This window comes from Helianthus annuus, chromosome 13, assembly GCF_002127325.2.
Source record: "Helianthus annuus cultivar XRQ/B chromosome 13, HanXRQr2.0-SUNRISE, whole genome shotgun sequence".
NCBI classification, from domain to species: domain Eukaryota; kingdom Viridiplantae; phylum Streptophyta; class Magnoliopsida; order Asterales; family Asteraceae; genus Helianthus; species Helianthus annuus.
Window position 1 is genome coordinate 18,418,431 of NC_035445.2, and position 19,824 is coordinate 18,438,254.

General features: G+C 40.9%; 1 protein-coding gene across 1 annotated transcript; it reads left to right on the forward strand.

Annotated features, from left to right (window-relative positions):
- The first annotated feature begins 1,537 nt into the window (after nucleotides 1-1,537).
- On the forward strand, nucleotides 1,538-2,311 carry LOC110900593. Its single transcript, XM_022147478.1, has one exon. The coding sequence runs from the start codon at nucleotides 1,538-1,540 to the stop codon at nucleotides 2,309-2,311; it is 774 nt and encodes a 257-aa protein (XP_022003170.1).
- Nucleotides 2,312-19,824: the final 17,513 nt, after the last annotated feature.

The window sequence follows — 19,824 nt, forward strand, 5'->3', positions numbered from 1 at the left end:
ACCGAGATGTTTTTTCTACCACAATTAATCCTCTCGTGGCTAATTCTATGTGTCGGCCAGTGACTCCAGATGAGGTTAAAACTGCCATCTTCTCTATTAGTGAAAATAAGGCACCGGGACCGGATGGTTTTACGTCTGATTTCTATAAATAGGCTTGGTCTATTGTTGGTAGTGAGGTTACGGATGCTGTGATTGATTTCTTTGATTCGGGTAGAATGCTCCAGGAGGTTAACCATACGTTTATAGCCCTTATTCCTAAGGTTACTACTCCTAAAGTAGTTACGGATTACAGGCCTATATCGTGTTGTAATGTGGTCTATAAGACGAAAAGTAAGATAATAACGAGCTGGATTCTCGAAGGGTTAAAGGATATTATAAGCGACAATCGATCAGCGTTTGTTCCAGGTAGGAGAATTTCTGATAACATAATGCTAACTCAGGTAGGAGAATTTCTGATAACATAATGCTAACTCAGGAACTTATGCATAATTATCACCGTACAAATGGTCCCCCTAGATGTGCTATGAAAGTGGATATACAAAAAGTTTATGACACAGTGGATTGGACATTTCTTCGGGATATTCTGCATGGTTTTGGATTTCGGCCTCTTTTTATCTCTTGGATAATGGAATGCGTCACGACTTCTTCTTTTTCCTTAAGTATAAATGGGAATATACATGGTTATTTCAAAGGTAAGCGTGGATTACGTCAAGGAGATCCAATGTCTCCATATTTATTTACTATGGTGATGGAAGTGTTAACGTTGATTCTTATAAAAGCAGCTGATTTGGATGCTTCGTTTAGATTCCATAACAAGTGTGAGAAGCAAATGATCATTAACCTATGTTTTGCTGATGACCTTTTCCTATTCGCTAGGGGTGATGTTGGTTCGATCAAGGTTATTATGCATTCTTTGAAGGAGTTTCAGGAGGTGTCAGGTCTGCTCCCTAGTAACGCAAAAAGCACTATATTTTATTGTAATGTTTCTTGCTCGGTTAAGACCAGGATTGCTCATTTCATTCCGTTTGAGGAGGGGAAGCTCCCTATTAAGTATCTGGGTGTTCCTTTGCGGGCAACGAGGCTTTTAGTTAAAGATTGCAAGGTTCTGGTGGAGCGCAAGAATAAACGGATCGCTGATTGGAAGAACAGGTTCCTCTCGTTTGCTGGTAGGCTTCAAATTGTGATTTCGGTGCTTTCTTCTATCCATGTCTATTGGGTGTCAGTATTCATCTTGCCGGTTAGTATAATAAAGGATCTGGAGAGCAAAATGAAATGGTTTCTTTGGGGTTATGGTACTTTATCTAAGGGGAGTGCAAAGGTAGCGTGGAGAGATGTATGTCTTCCGAAGTTGGAGGGTGGGTTGGGTATACGGCGTATCTCCGATGTGAACAAGTCCTTGATGGCGTATCATATTTATAGTCTTTTAGCGGGTAGAGAATCATTGTGGACTAACTAGGTTCGTATCTATAGGCTTCGTGGGCATAGTTTATGGGATATTCTGGTGCAAGCCAACTCCCCTTGGGGTTGGAAGAGATTAATGAAATGCAGACATATCTTTCGAGATTATTTATGGTGTAAAATCGGCAATGGTCAAACTGCTTTTCTTTGGTTTGATAAATGGAATGCTGATTGTCCTCTTGCAAATGTTGTTACCCCTCGGCAAATGGCCAGATATGGGTTTTCTATCAAGTCTAAAGTTGCTGAAGCTATTCATAATGGAGTGTGGTCTTGGCCGGAAGAATGGAGGAGTGTGTACCCGAGCTTTTTTCAGCTTCAGCCCTTGAGTCTGTCTTCTGTGAAGGATAGAGTCTTGTGGTTGAGTTCGGAGGGTAAATTAGTTCCTTTCTCGTCTAAGAAGGTGTGGGAGTCTATACGTATTGGCGACATTCTGGCTGCTTGGTCAAAGGTGGTTTGGTCGTCTTTCAATATTCCAAAACATGCGTTCATATGTTGGCTTATCTTCAAGAGGAAGCTTTGGACACAAGACCGTATTTTACAATGGAATCATAGGGTTACGGGTTCTATGAACCAAATGTGTTGCTTATTGTGCTATGCGGATCTAGAGACACATGATCATTTGTTTTTTCAATGTAATTATTCGAGATCAGTGTGGTGTAGTGTGCGGAACAAAGTTGGCATGAATTCGGTTCATGAGTCGTGGGATGAAATCTCGAGTTGGCTGGTTCCGAGAGCCAATTCCAAAGCTATTTATGCGGTTGCTAGTAAGCTGCTTGTTGCGGCGGCGGCATATACTATTTGGACTGAAAGGAACTCTAGATTTTTTAGTAACAGGTTGAGGCCTCCGGAGTAGATTGTTGAGATTGTTATTAACACTGTGAGAGCAAAATTAATATCTTTCAAGTACAAGCAAACATCCAATGTTAAGCGTTTCCTGGAGGAGTGGAAGCTGGGCACGGAAGATCTCCTTGAAGATTGAATACCTATGTTTCTAGTTTTAGTTTTGTGCTAGAATTGGTTGTTTTTGTTTGGTTGTTTCTTGTTTCCTCTTTAGCGGTATGTCGCTAAGAGAACTAGGAGGTTTTTGTTAGCCTTCCTACTTGGTTTTATTTGAATGTTATAAAATCACCGGGGTAACCCTTTACCCAAAAAAAACTTGATTACATATGCGAAATATGAATTTATGCTTCAAAAGGGCATTTTGGTCATTTTCTATGGGCATATAAACTACTTAACAAATAACTAACCAACCTATGTGATCGTAAGGTATAATGTGACAACTCGTATTTCAAACCTCTCGTGATGCTTTGATGTAACTTGTCCGGACAATATGGATTGTGTGATGCATAGTTTAAATGAAATGTTATGTTTGTGTTATGTGACTTTGTGTAATGATTGTATATAATGTAACCGCACAACATTAATCCGATCGTACAAGCTATTTGACTTTAGTGCCACTCAATCCTCGACCCACATCTTTTGCATTCGAACCAAGGGTAGCCCGAGGAAGGTTTGTTTCTCATAATTTGCATACACTAGAACACACACCAAACCCTAAATCTCTCTCTCTCTCTCTCTCTCCCTCTCAAACCCGACGGCAAACACCCCCTTTCCATCGAAGATTTTCTTGATTAGGATCACCCTTTTCGTTCTACCTTCTAATCGGTTAGTCTTCTTATTATTGGTTATATGACTGGATGATGTTGTGATTGATGTGATTCTATATGATAGCTTAAGGATGCTTCGTGATCGATTGTAATGAAATTTAGTGTTTGTTATTCGGCTCATATGTGTAGTATGATTAGATCATGATAGGAATTATTAATCGAATGATGTTAACCGAATGCTTGCTAATCGGCTGTAATGTGTTCATGTGCGGATGATTTGTAGTATTGTTATGGTAGTATGCATGCTAGTGATCAAGAACATGAACCATGTTAATATGCTTAAGTGTTACGATTAGATAAATTGTTAGGGTTCATATGAATTTAATGAAAATTGCTTGATTTGATCGAATATTGCATGATTGGAAACTGTTAAATTGAATCTTGCAAGTTAAATGGAAACTGTTAGGATAATTGTAACCCATTGCATGATTTAAGGAAACTTATAGCTAATCACACAAGAGCCCAGTCGAACAAGTCAGTTGCACAAGCTCCAAATCGCACAAGCTAGAATATGCTAGGGTACAACTATTAATACACTATGTACAGCTTGGAATTGCTTGATCGCACAAGACGTGTGGATCGCACAAGGAAGTGCCGATCGCACAAGTCTTGGGCCACACACAATGTTTGGACTTCATTATGTTGATTGGGCCTTAGAGCCCAAAACCCAGTCGCACAAGATGACCCGGACCGCACAAGTCCATTCGGATCGCACAAGACCAATGTTTGCTGTTTAATTGGGCCGTATGGATATTGGGTTGCATGCTTTGGGCCGGGTATGGTTCCAATCGCACAACCCGTTGTGAGTCGCACAAGGTTGTGCTGGACGCACAACATGTTGGGCCGATTGTTATTGGACTTCACTCTTTGGATCGCATAAGATGGTTGGGCCTGCACAACCATAACAGCCCCCTCATCTATGTCGCACAAGTAAATATTATGTGGACTTGACTGTTTTAGATGATTTATGTGTTTGCCATGATCATTACGTGTTGCAATCTGTTAGCTTATGTGTAAACCATATGTGCACTACTTGAACCTAGACCTGACTTGTATGGTAACCATGTTAGGACGTGGTTGACCTTTTATAGCTCAAGTGACCTTTTCGTGTATCTGCCGAGCAAACCGAGGTGAGTTCACACTTTCTACAAGGCATGGGATTCCCGGTGGTTAGGGAATGGGTAAAGAGATTAAATAGAACCTGCATATTCTCCTTGGGTAGAATATGTACCTCCGCTCCTCCATAGGAAGGACGACAACATCGAAGTTGTGTAATCTCCTTGGGTAGATTACGTACCTCCGCTCCTCCATAGGAAGGACGACAACATTAGCTTACTAGACAAAACTCTATCATGAAGTCCCTCATTTTTATATCGACGTAATCGTCGGGCCAATGGCGAGCGGGTCATTAGTTAATAGCGCTATTAGGGTTGACAAGCCTCAAACCGTGCCGGTCGGACGGGCGTGTACTAATGGATCTGGGCACTTAGTCAATGATGATAGACATTGACGTAGGGCACAACTTATTGTTTGTCAGTTGTCGATATGGTAACGGTCTAGTGGTTTACATGGGGAAGCCCCCACTAATTTTGGATATGGTTTGGGAAACAAGGATACTGGCTAACTCGTGGTTTACGAAACAACTTATGGTTTTCGAAACAAACACTAAAACGAAACAACCAACTGTGAACTCGCTAAACTTTGTTGTTGACTTGTTGTTACATGCCTTGCAGGTCGTTAGGTGCTTACGGAGCTTGCATGAGGAGGCGTGGTCATTGTGGGGCATGGACAGTTGTGTGCCATGTTAAACTATTGAACCATTTAAACTTATGCTTTGGTTTTAAACATTATGCTTCCGCTTACAACTTAAACTATATTTTGACTGGACACCAATTATATTGTGTTGGATTTTGTATTTACTTATACGCTTTGTTCAATACGATTGGTGGCTTGATCCTGGTCAGTCACGCCTCCAAGCGGTGATACTCCGCATGTGGATTTTGGGGGTGTGACATATAACCTCAGTAGGTTATTCCCTATGCAACTATGATCACTAAATAAGTTTGGTCGGATCCTAATGATCGACCAAATGGGTCGGGTTCGAAAGTGTAAGCGGTTGTCGAGACCGCTTAACTTACAACCCTAAACAAGCACTAAACTAGTAGTGACGAGTTTTTTTTTGGGTAAAGGGTTACCCCGGTTAATTTTATAAATCACCAAACCAAAAAAGAACAGGGTGTGCCACGCTATTGACACACACTACTAGTCAAGACAAACCAAGACTAGAACATCCAAGGAAACAACCAACGACAAAACAAAACAACCAGGAAAATAAAAACAAAGCCCGACAACAAAGCCTCTATCAAAAGAAGACCCGAACCAAACACACTCTAGCCCGGGTCACAATCCAAGTTCTTCATCGAAATCTGCCAAGTATCCAATACTTTACGGTGCTTCCGCTCACTCCCAAGCTTGAACCCCATAATCTTCAATCTAACCGTAGAGATGATGACATGTGAAAGCATATCCGGTGTGCGTTGGACACTAGAAAACAATCGGCTATTCCTCTCCTGCCATACGTAGTATGTAGTAGCCGCAATAAGGAGCTTCCCAACAATCCGATCGATCGTTCGAGTGGTTGCATTTTGAACCATCCACTGCATAACCGATGACCATGTGTTATTGACATTCTCCATGTTGACCATTTTCCTTACAGATTCCCAAACTTTCGTAGCAAAAGGGCATTGAAAGAACAGGTGGTCTCTAGAATCCCGATCATGGTAACAAAGAGGACAACACATAAGAATCAGATTAGTAGCACTACCCGCTTCCCACGTAGCCATCCTGTCTTGTGTCTTTAGCTTATTATTCATCACTAGCCATAAATGAAAAGAGTGCCGAGGAATGCATTGGCTGAACCAGATAGATTCAACCCAATCAACCCTATCACCCCTACGTCGCAAAGTATTCCAAACCTCCCACGACCGAAAATGACAAAGGTTCCCTTCCAAATCTTTCCAACTACATCGATCAGTTACTTCAACAAGCGGATGCGGAGAAGGGATGTTTATAAGCACCAGAAAGATATCAAACCAAGCTTGAGGCCATTTCCATTGGCCGGTATCATCTATAATATCCGCAACCGTTGACCGAAGATTTAAACCCGCATTAGCAATTGCCCGAGGAGAGATGAATGATCTTAGAGGACTGCAAGAACACCAGTTATCACTCCAAGCATTCGTTTGCCTACCGCTTCGGATAGACATCCAAACATAAGGCCTTATGCGATCACGAATAGCAAGAATATGTCTCCATCCCCAGCTTACACTACCCCGTTTCGTCACCTCCCAAAAGTTCGTACCTTTCAATTTGTAGGAGTGAATCCATTGTACCCAAAGAGAAGGACGATTAGTAATAATACTCCAAACGTGGCCAGCCAGTAATGCAACATTGACATCGTTAATGCTGCGAACACCCAGACCCCCTTCATCTTTCGGCAAACAAACATTTGACCAAGCAACTTTAGAACGAGCGTTATCCTGAGAGCCACCATTCCAAAGAAAACGACGCATAGACTTTTCAAGCTCTTTAACAATACGAACCGGAAGCATAAATACAGAAGCCCAATAAGTATACATAGAACCCAGAACCGAATTAATCAGTTGAAGTCTACCTGCAAAAGATAAGGATCGAGACATCCAATTGTCAATACGACGTTTAACTCTCTCAATTAGGATTTTGCAATCCCTATAAGCAAGACGGGTTGAAATCAGCGGAACTCCAAGGTAGCGAACCGGAAGGGACCCTTCCTGAAAAGGCATCAACCCTAGAATTTGCATTTTCACCTGGCTAGGAACATTACAAAAGAAAATCGTACTCTTTGGAGCACTAGGAACCAAACCCGAAATCTTTGTAAAGCAACCCAAAGCATCCCTTAAGACTTTAACCGAAGACCGATCCCCATGAGCAAAAACGAATAAATCATCCGCGAACGAAACATTTATAATCCTTTGCTTAGCACATAGAGAGTGGAATTTGAACGACGCATGAGTTCGCGCTGCATGTTGAAGAAGAAGAGACAAGACTTCCATCACAAGCGTAAACAGATACGGAGACAAGGGGTCCCCTTGTCTAAGGCCCCGCTTCCCATAAAAGAAGCCGTGAATGTTACCATTGATGCATAGGGAATACGAAACCGTAGAAACGCATGTCATAATCCACTTTACCATTTTCCGATGAAAACCAAACCTCGTTAAAACAGTTTCTAGGAAAGACCAGTTAACTGTATCGTATGCCTTCTGAATATCGATTTTCAAAGCACATCTAGAGGGACCTCTATTGGTATGATAGTTGTGCATAAGCTCTTGCGTGAGGAGTATGTTATCGGAAATTTTACGACCCGGAACAAAAGCCGATTGGTTTATGCTAACCAAGCTTTCCAACTTGCCTTTAATTCTATCCGTGATGATTTTGCTGATGCATTTGAATAGCACATTACAACAAGAAATCGGCCTATAATCAAGAACCGAGTTAGGGGCATCCTTTTTAGGGACCAAAGCAATAATCGTGTGATTAATCTGTTTAAGCAATTGGCCATTATCAAAGAAGGTAAGCACTGCATCTGTAACCTCCTCACCCACAGTGTCCCAAGCATGTTTAAAGAATGCTGATGTGAACCCGTCAGGCCCCGGAGCCTTGTTTTCCCCAATGCTAAACATCGCCTTTTTAACTTCCTCTCTTGTCACCGGACGAACCATATGACTAGCAGCATCACTAGAGAGAGAATTAACAAACAAATTATCAATATCAAGCTGGTCTACTTGGTCCGAAGTACCCAAAAAATTCGTGTAATGATTAACGAAAACAGCCGGGATATCATCACCCTCGAACTGGTTACCATGAGCATCTTTAATACACGAAATTTTACTTCTCGCGTTTCTACTTTTCACACACTTATGGAAATACGAAGTATTAGCATCACCCGCACTAAGCCAATCAGCCTTGGCTTTCTGCTTAAGAAAGCATTCCTCATCATAAGCCGCGACTTGAAAATCACGAAGGCACGAAGATTGCAACTCACGCAGGCAAGAATCCGATGGGTTAGCATCAATTTGCTGCTGAATATGATCAAGTTGTTTCCTGAGAGAAGACACACGTTCATGAAGGTTACCCTGCTTATGGAGAATCTTACGAAAAGCTGTCTTGAGGTTCTTCATTTTCGTGACCACCGAAAACATAGTATGACCCGATACACTATTTGACCACTCCTGAAAAACAGCTGGCATAAACTCCGGCTTTGATGTTATAAAGTTCGGAAATTTAAAAGGTCTCGGCTTAGGTCGGTGAGCCGAAGACGATTTAAACACACAAGGTGTATGATCCGAAATGCGAGGAGGATGAAAGAAAGCAAACCCGTCCGGAAATAAAGAGAGGAGATGAACATTACCCATGATCCGATCAAGCTTCTTCAAGACACCAATACCCTCTCTCGGCTTTTGATTCCATGTGAAGTGCATACCATGACAAGGAATATCTAGAATCTCCAACTGCTTGACACAATCATAGAAATCCCTCATGCCAATAGATAGGCTAGAAGAGCCCGAAGAACAATCATCTAGGCTAAGAGCCACATTAAAATCACCAAGAATTAACCATGGCTTATCTCGAGCCAAACTATTATGCTTGGAAAGATCCTCCCAAAGCACACGCCTAGCTTGGTAAGAGTTTTCAGCATAAATAAAGGAGCAAAGGACCACTTTCCTGTCTGCCTTAAATTGGATCTGAGTATGTATAACTTGGTCCGATTGGGAAAGAACCATTAAGTCCACATCATCCATATTCCATCCAAGAATTATACGAGTACCTCTAGCACACAAACCCCCATTAGACGTCCAACTCCAAGAATGAAACACTTTGTTACAAATTCTGTCTAAGTTATTCACATGGACATGAGATTCCAAAACCGCACAAACACTAAGTTGATTTTCAGAAATAAGAACCCGAACCTCGTTTTGTTTCAGGGGACGATTCAAACCCCTAATGTTCCATGCAGCTATACTACCCATTTAAACCCGTCAAACCGGGAGTGCTTGCCCCCTCAGCGTTTTTCCCCACAGACTTGTTAGACATAAAGCTAGCCATTTCCGTTGGAACTCTGTCAACAACTTCCTCTTCCTGAAGAGAACCATTTTTATTACCAACGTTTGCCTGTGGACCCGAATCATAATGTTTCTCATTATCCACCACACGAACATCCCCCTCCGTACTATTTAGAGCTTCAAACGAGTTCCTGATCTCCACACTATCTCGATTGGCATTGTTAGGTTTGTCATGTTTAGTACCCGAAGAACTGGCACCCGCATTAGCCACCTTTGGTCTATAGATGAACTTTTGTCTCTGCTTCTTTGGCATCGTTCCTACTCTAGCCGTTTTCCTTTTATCCGTAACAAAGCCATCCTCATCCACCACAACTTGCTTATCTTTCTTATTGTTCACCACTTTAGGACATGACTGATCATTGTGCCCAAAAACACAACAACCCGAACATCGTTGAGGCTTCCATTCATATTCTACTCTAATACTTTCAGTAACATATCCCTCAACATCAAGCTGAGGAATAGCAACCGTAACACACTCCTTAATATCAGAATCCGCATTAATTTCAATTAAAGCCCTGGCAAAACTACTCCGACCCCAGTGGTCTGAACACATATCAGCTGTATAACCATCAAGCCGCTTGGGGGATCCTAGTTTAGAAGCTAACAAGCTCAACCCGTCATCCGTGTACACCGCAAGGGGGACATTATGCAACTTAACCCAAACTGGCACTGTCTTAATACCCTCTTTTCTAAGGCTGACCGTAGGAGTCCAAACATTCAAAAACAAAGGCATTTTCCGAATCAACCATGGCCCATTTTCTAACACTTTAGACATACCCTCCTTAGTGTCAAATTTAAAGAAAAAAAATCCTTCCGAGTTCATCATAAGTTTAGAAAACCCATGCCTAGCCCAAACATTCTTAGCGTAGTATTCCACTACCGGAAAAGGAAGACGATTACCCAAGAAATAACCATACAAAACATTTTCAAACTTATCCTGAACTTTCCGAATTACCTCACGAGGAATGACTACATCCGCACCTTGACATGTTTCAGTCGCTTCCATCCACCTGAAATTAACTTCCCTCTTGTTGTGAACAGTAGTCTTGACCTTGTCCGCATACGAGTTAAGACTTGACCTAAAAGTATTCGTATCTTCCCTACGGTCCACGTTACTCCCCTCAGCATGAACAGGAACAGTAATCTTTTCTAACTCATCAATAACATTGATCACATTCGTATTACCACGACGGGGCAATATAGGGTTGCCGTCAATATTGATAGACTTAGCAAACAAGGACGGCTTCCCTATAGAGTCCGGAATACTCACCACCTTCGGGTCACTAGCACGAATGAAAACATCCCCATGCAAACGTTCAGAAAAGGATTGAAACCCTAGATCCTCTAATCCCGGGTCACGATTTCTCTCCATGAATGCAGCTGCAAAATTCTTTCACATGCACACGTAACCTAATCAGCCGTTAACGAAACCCTAACTAGCCGATCACACCAAATCTTCTTCAAACAAGAAAACAATCTTTGCAAACAAGGAAAACCAATCCGGCCGAAAACAAGAGATCTATCACCAAACCAAGAAGAATCCGTAATCAAACAAGAACCGTTAATCCTTAAACCCTAGGACAAAACCTCAACCCTTGGTCGATTAATCAAGTGTCATCAATCTAGCTAAATTAAACTCAGTTAACCGCAATCAATGGCAACTAGATTAATAAATTAGGGTTTTAGAATATGTAACTAGGGCGGCGATTTGTAAAGAAAACCAAATGAACAAACCCTAGTTCTTAATTGATCCCTAATGCTAACGAGTTCGTTATAGATTCTTGCAAGAACAAGATCCAATCACAGACTGTTATGCATAAGATCACAAGAAAAAACAAGGGAAATTGTGAACAAGAAGAAGCAGAAATCGCCAAAATCGCCTAAGGACTAGAGAGAACACGACCCTTTTTGTCTATTAGTAGTGACGAGTTAAACATGTCAAAACATGTTTAACTAACTTAAAAAACTGATTTGGTATCAAAACAAAGTGTTTTGATACCTAAAAATAGTTCCGTCGCAAAATGCGTGTAAATACGCATTTTGACCGAAACTTTGACTCATCACTACGCCTATTCAACGTGGTAATCAGTAGGTATAGTTGCTAAGGATTATAACCATCATGATTACAATCACGTTGCAAAGTTCAATTGACCTTTGACTTGACCAATTGATGGTCAAAACTGAAAGTCAAACTGTTCGACTTTCAGCTCTAAATGGCTGAAAATAACAACTAAGCCATGAAAGAACACTTACAAGGTGTTCAAAGGCTGGAAAGAAGGTATTAGAACTCAGGTAGGTGGCTCCTTAGCAGGAAACCCTCCACTTAGAGTCCCAAAAATGAGAAATGAGCAATTGAACAAGTGAAGGGTGTGGGTATTTATACTTGTGGATGATGAACAAGATCATTACAAGTGTTTATTTGGCCTCCAAGCAAGAAATCTGGACCATCCAAGTGTTTAGGGACAGCTAACATACTTGGAGAGGTGTTAACTTGTTCTCCAAAACATTAGAAATTGCCTAAAAGTCCCTGATTTGCAAACAGTTTGCTGAAAATCAAATTTCTGTCACTGGGATTCTGTTGCGCCCCGCGTAGTAGATAGGGCTAGCCTACGCGGCCCGCGACCTCTCTTCAGTTCAGCAAAGTTTTCTACTTTTACAAGTTTGGTCCCTGCATGTGTTTAAGCTGATTTTTGACGTATTTGACCCCCGTTAAGCCATTTTCAAGGCTCTACAAGGTTGTCAAAGTATAGGGGACTCAAAATATGATTGGAAAAATCACGGATGTCGGTTCGTCTGGTCGTACGGTCATGTTGTTCGGTTAATTACGATGAAACTCGAACAGACGCGAAAACGATCCAAATTAAGTGAAGAATGGTATTTTTGCATTCCGATCACTAAAATAAAATATTTTACTGACTACAAAAATTTTTGGATGTCCGGATGTGGTCAGAACGTAAAATATGCGCGTAAATGCAAACTTACGTCGTTTTTGACACTTTTAGTCCCTGTTTGATCAATTAAGCGTATTTTCGCATACCGAACCCCTCAAAGCTTATTTCTAAGCTATGTTAAGGTTATTTATAGTATTTTTAGCTTAAGATCATGTTTCGGAATGTACGTTGCCATACGAAACGGCATACTTTTGCAGTTTGACGCAAATAGTCCCTGTAAGTGAATAAACTTGTTTTTGCCATACCAAACCCTTTAAAACTTATTTCTAAGTCATGTAAAGGTTATTTAAGGTATATTAAGCTTATGTTGCTGTTCCAGAGTGTTTGTCGCGTTAAACTGATTACGTTTACGCACCAGTTTGCGTATAACTTCCAAGAAAGCGATATAGAGTTTAAAATCGATCAAAAATCAAAACGTGCAAAATGTCAAGCATAAATAAACAAATATTGGAATCAAATCACATTGTTTTATTGATATTTGAATTGTTCAGAGTTTGTACAATGATTACACAAGCGCAGATGTCACAACATACGTTAAAATAGAGGTCAATACACATAGTGTAAAGGTGAGCATACAAGTTTAATAGTATAATAGAGTTCGAAATCGTTTACGCATAACCAGCATGTAACATGTAGCAAAGTGAAATCTAGTAGGTTATCGACAATGAAATATGCACAGACGTGACTGCGAGTTGTAGAATGCGCAATACATATCCCCACTGGGACACGTGAAGTAAAGCCCTTAACTGTGACAACTCGAGTTTCCAAGATTCCACTTTCGCATTTATTGCACGTTCACTGTTTGTTTAGTTTTTTTTTTTGGGTAAAGGGTTACCCCAGGTGAATTTTATAAATCAACCAATAAAAGTACAAGGGTATGCCAGAGCGGACATACCAACTAGGCTTGACATACCAAGCCTAGGAAAACCAAAAAACAGACAACAACCACGAGCAAAACCATACGAAAACAAACCAGACAACACAGCCCTATCACATCAAAAACTATAAAAAACCGAACCCTATATCTAGCCTGGGTCGATCTCGGCTTCACTAGGAATAAGATTCCACTTCTTCAGCAATCTCTGATTACCGGTGACACTTTTGAATTTGAACCCCATCAGCCTTAGCCGAACGGTCCCCATAATCTTCTCGGAAACCGACTCCACATTAGCCTTCGTGTTGGAGAATAACCGATTATTCCGCTCTTGCCATACAAAATATGTAGAAGCCGCAATGACTAGCTTACCTACAATATACTCCGTCTTCTTTGAACTCGCATTTTGATCCAACCAACCCATGATAGAGTGCCACGAACCATCAATGCCTTCCATGTTCACCATTGACCTGACAGTAATCCACACTTGGTTTAGTTGTTCACTTGCACAATTGGTTTACTTTGTAACTGTATATGTTTTAACTGTATATGTTTTGGTTCAATAAAGTGTATTGTGATTGTGCATGGTTATGTGTTAAGTGTGACAAATACATGAACTTGGCAATGAAACTGTAAAATTATATTGTGATGGGTGTTTTATGTAAGAAATGATATTTAGGGATGAGTAGAGTAATTAGTGAAATTCTAATCATTCTTAACCCTAACCTCTCCCCTAATCATTCACAAAAATCATCACACGTACTTTCACATTCTTCTCTCCTCTCCTACAACCATCTTCTCATCATTCTTGGCTTTACAAGTTTTTTTTTTGGGGTAAAGGGATTTTACCCCGGTGATTCTATATATCAACAACCAAACAAAACAAGTAGCGTGGAAATGCCCACACTAGTTCTCTCATGGGACAGCCCCCACGAGAGTAAACTCCAAAAAACACAAAACTAAACCACATCAAAACAAAACGACAACTAGACTATAATCTAGAGAAAAAAATAAGAGAAACTTAATCAGCCTCCATCATCTTCCATCCGTGTTGAATATATCCCCCAAGATTCCAGCAATCTTCGAACATTAGAGCTCTCCTTAAACTTAACTCCCATTAGCTTATATCGAACTGTCTGCACGATTAAGTCACTCAGGACGTCTGGGGGTCTCGTCTGGTTCTTGAATATTCTGGCATTTCGTTCCTGCCAGACAAAGTAGATCGAAGCTGCAACTATGAGCCGACTGATGAAGTTTTTTGGGTAAAGGGTTACCCCGGTGATTCTATTAAATTCAACCGCAAATAAGTACAAGTAGTGAGGATAAGTTCCACACTAGTTCATATATAGGACATGCCCCATATATGTAAGACAAAGCAAAACAAAGTATCTATGACACCCCAAAACCTAGCCTACTATACATCATGAAAGAGATCTAATAGACAAAGCAATGCAAAACAAAAACAAAATCCTCAACCGCCATCATCAAAAATAAAGCTGCCACAAATCGGCAACCCCTTCAAACGAACCAAAAACAGCCTATCCATTTGAGAATTTTGTGGAGGAGGTGCTTGCCCCTGCTTTCGAAGAAAAAGGATGAGTACCCGATGTCATAAATTCACTAGTTTCATTGTAGACTTCAAGGACCTCCTCTTCATCCGAATCCTGCCTGTCACTCGACTGTTTTTCCTTCTTCTCTATTCGCCCCACAGTGGTACCTTCCTGATCACCATCATCGCCCTTAAGGGCATCAAACGGGTTTGATGTTGAAACCCGGTTCGAACTCCTCAAAGGCGGTTTTGGTTTAGGATTGATAACTGGTCTATAAACAAACTTAGGTTTCTGATTTTTCATGTGTAGACCTTGATTGTTAGCTTTCTTCTTTTTGGAACCCACAACCTGAAAATCATCACCCAACTTTCCAGCTTCCCCATTTGAAACAACCTGATGTGTTTTTGGGCACGCGTTGTCTTCATGACCAAACACACAGCAAGAAGAACACCTTAAAGGTTCCCAATCATATTCAATTTTAACCTTTACCTTTGAATAACCATTACCATCTAAAGAAGGAATTGCAACGGTAACACTTCTCTTTAAATCAGCCCCCGCCTGAACTTCAATAAGCGCCCTAGCATAACTGCTTCTTCCCCAAGACTCGGCACACATTGTGGCAGTATACGAATCCAACATCTTGGGCACCCCTATCTTAGAGGCAACCAAACTAATACCATCCTCAGTATATGCCGCTAACGGCACATCATGCATCTTTACCCAAACTGGAATAGCTTTAATATCCTCTTTCTCTAGTTTGACAGAGGCCGACCACTCCTTCAAAATTATAGGAACATTTCTTATCATCCATGGCCCATCCTCTATCATTTTGTCCATCCCTTCCTTTGTTTTGAACTTAAAGAAAAAGAATCCGTTTGCGTTCATCATCAATCTCGACAGACCATACTTAACCCAATTGCTCTTAGCAAAAAAATCCACCACAAGAAACGCTAGACGTTTACCCAAGAAATACCCATATAGAGTGTTTGCATACCTGTCTGTGACTTGTTTAACCGAAGACAACGGAATAACATCAGCTCCATCTACAGTCTCGGTAGATTCCATCTCCCTAAAATTCACCTTTGCCTTCTCCGTAGAGTTGTTTACAACTTTAGCAAACGATAACGGTACCTGCGTTCCCGAAGATTTTATGTTCCCTTGACCAGCTGATTCAGCATAATCAAAATCAGAATTTGGCGCATATCTCATGTTTGACTGATCAATCCCATTCTTATCAGAAACCCTAGTAACCGGGCTTGGGTTTTCAGCCATGGTTGGAACAGAAATCTTTGACAGTTCATCAATTATGTTAATCTTACGGGATTCAGTTGAAGGAGTCTGAATTGTGCCCCGTCTAGGTAACCATGTATTACCGTCTACATCCATGATTCGGCTGGCCAAACCCTCAAACGAATAAGAAGGTCTGCCGCCGCCATCAATCTGTTTGTTATGCTCATCAATTCAGAAATAAAACCAACTCTCTTAAAGCAATGCAGAATCAAACTCGAAAAATCAAAGCACCAACACAAAACCCGTCGACAACCAAACCGGAGAGACAAAACAGAAACCCTAACTAGCAAGAAACCCTAACCCATGATTCGAACAATTTCAGATAACTTACTCGGGAGAATCAGGCCGAAGCCAATGAAATCAACTTCGAAGAAAAGATTCAGGCGGCGATTGAAGGAAACCCTAGATGAAACTCGAACAGATCTGCAAACCAACTTCGTTTTAGATGTTAGAAACTTCTATAAACTAATCAGCAGCAGAAAGATCGAAGCAAAATTAGGGTTACGGATGAAGGTTCAGGATCGCCATATGCTAGAGAGAGAATTAGGGTCATTTGATGTTGTAGCCGACTGATGAAGTTAATAGCTGATTTTGAAGAAGCACGAGCCGCTAACCAGCTTACAATAGGTTCCCATTCTGGCGAGACAGTATTCATACCCCCCTTACCACGCACATTGATCCAAACTTGGGTGGAGTAATTGCATTCAAAGAACAGATGATTATGAGAATCATTATCCTCATAACAGATAAGACAGCACATCATATTCATGTTTTTCCTTCTCGACCAATCCCATTGCAGAATTATATCTTGAGTCAGAAGCTTACGACGAAAGACCAGCCACATGAAAAATGCATGCTTGGGAATACATTGAGTGAACCATACTAGATTTGTCCAATCTACTTCCTGTGCACGCTCTCTAATAGAATGCCATGCCCGAGATGAAGAGTAGTCAGCTAAATCATTGCCATCGTTCCACAACAGCTTATCAGATCGGCTAGATTCCAGCTGAAGATTATCAAGCTGGATTAAGACAGGATAAGAATCCCTCCACGCCTCAGGCCACCTCCAAGATCCGTTATCATGAATTTCCTAAACTGTAGATTTAATAGAAAAACCCGCATTTGAGATGGTTCTGGGAGTCAAAAAATTACCGAGCGGACCTAAATGGCTCCACCAGTCAAACCAAGCCGAAGTATTGCTTCCATTACCCAACTTAGACCAAATAAAATTCCTGATTAGAGGCCTAAGCTGTAATAACTTCCACCAACTACAACAAGTGGTCGCTACTGCCTTGCACGTCCAGAAGCTATGCCCTTTTAGCCTATACGAGTGGACCCAATCCACCCAAAGGGAGTCACGTTTAACCAGAATGCTCCAAATATGAGAAATCATTAGCGCTTTATTAACATCACCAATCCTGCGAATGCCTAAACCACCCTCATATTTCGGAACACAGATAGACTTCCAAGAGGCTTTAGCCTTCCCCTTATGAAACAAACCATCCGAAGACCACAAAAAATTACGCATCTTGGCTTCCAAGTGGAGAATAATCCGATTGGGGAGGATAAAAACGGAGGACCAGAAAACATGCATAGACGAGAGAACCGAATTAACAAGCAGAAGTCTACCTGCAAAGGATAGAAGCTTGTTCTTCCAGTTGGAGATCCTTTGATCCAGTCTTTCAACAAGAATCTTGCAATCTTTATAATGAAGACCTGAAGAAATAAGAGGAACTCCCAGGTATTTCACCGGCAAAGACCCTTCAACAAACGGCATAATGCTCAAAATGTGGTTTTTGACATGAGAAGGCACATTACAAAAGAACCCCGTGCTCTTTGGAATACTCGGGACTAATCCAGACATATTAGTAAAGTTTGACAGAGACGTCAATAAACATTGAACTGATCTAATATCTCCTCTAGCAAACAAGAATAAATCATCCGCGAAGCATAAATTGATAATCCGCTGTTTCTCGCATTTATTATGGAACTTAAAAGACTTATCAATTCGCGCAGCCTGCTGGAGAATACAAGTCAAAATTTCCATAACCAACGTAAAGAGATAAGGCGAGAGAGGATCACCCTGCCGAAGACCACGTTTGCCCTTAAAGTAGCCGTACACATTACCATTAACGCATAAGGAATAAGATGTTGTAGTGACACACATCATAATCCACTCGACCATCTTAACATTGAAACCGAACCCAATTAGAACATTCTTCAAGAAGCACCAATCAACCGTATCATATGCTTTTTGGATATCAACCTTAAACGCACACCGAGGAGGACCCGACTGTCTATGATAGTTATGTAAAAGCTCTTAGGTGAGAAGAATGTTGTCCGAGATTTTTCTGCCAGGAACAAATGCAGATTGGTTTATACTGACCACTTGGTTCAGAACATCCTTTATACGGTTCACAATAATCTTACTCACGCATTTGAAGAGGACATTACAACAGGCAATTGGCCGATAATCAGTGACTAATCCAGGGGAGGAGTTTTTTGGAATAAGAGCAAGAAGAGTATGATTAATCTTGTCACACCCCCAAAATCCACACGCGGAGTATCACCGCTTGGGAGCGTGACTGACCAGGATCAAGCCATCAATCATATCGAACATAGCATTTAATAATAAAAATAGATAATGTAATTCAACAAGACATGATTGATGTTCAAAACCAAACATTTGTTTAAGTAGCGGAAGCATGTAAGTAAACCCAACATAACTAATAATGTAATATCATAAGTGTTTAAAGAAACAATCACGATCCAAGCCCACAACAACCAGCTCCTCCCTGTGCAAGCTCCATGTACCTAACGACCTGCAAGGCATGTAACAGAGGATCAACAACTAGTTGAGCGAGTTCACAGAAAGTAAATGCGTAATAGTAAGTTCGTTTGTAACAGGTGGCTCTACTGGGCCGTTAGTACGTTCTATTGGTGGGGGCTTCCCATGTTGTATAACCACTAGACTACTCGTAACCATAAGTATCCTTCACAACCGAGGATAGTAGTAAGTATAAATACACGTAGGTTTTACGTGAGTATCCTTCACAACCGAGGATAGTAATAAGTGTAAGTACACGTAGGTTTTACGTGAGTATCCTTCACAACCGAGGATAGTAATAAGTGTAAGTACACGTAGGTTTTACGTGAGTATCCTTCACAACCGAGGATAGTAATAAGTGTAAGTACACGTAGGTTTTACGTGAGTATCCTTCACAACCGAGGATAGTAATAAGTATAAGTATACGTAGGTTTTACGTATGTGTCCTGCACAACCGAGGACGATGATATGGTAGTCTAGTAACAGTGTATGTACGAATCTAATCAACCTCTTTCCTTTAATCCCATTCCCAAGCCCTTGGGAATCCCATGTCTTAGTAAGGGTGTGAACTCACCTTGGTTTGCTCGGTATGCTTAACTATGTGCTTGCAAATAAATCAATCAAGTCCTATAGTATGCATGTACACTTGATCAGTTCATGTTCGTAATGTTTCATATGCAATTAATACCACCAAGTATGTTTGACAATCAATATCATGTATCATGCATCAGTTAATCACACTAATACGATCCCTGTTTCTCGTCCAGACTCTCTCAATTTAATCTAACAATAGCATCCGCGCGTAGCGGGATTAATACACCTTGCTTAGATCACAAGCGCTTCAGAGTTAATCATATTTAACATATATAGCATATTGGTCATGTATAACATTCATAGCATATTAAACAATGTTAGCGGCTTAGCAAACTAAGTTTCATGTCTTAACAGATCCAATCGCCAACCAGCATACAATTTAAGGTCTCACATTAATCCTACACAGCATAAACAAAGCCTTACCCTTTTTAAAAGTCAGACAAGTGTTGGGGGGG

Excerpts from the sequence above, each read along its gene's own strand:
- LOC110900593 (XM_022147478.1), top strand. The coding sequence starts at position 1,538 with ATGAAATGCAGACATATCTTTCGAGATTATTTATGGTGTAAAATCGGC.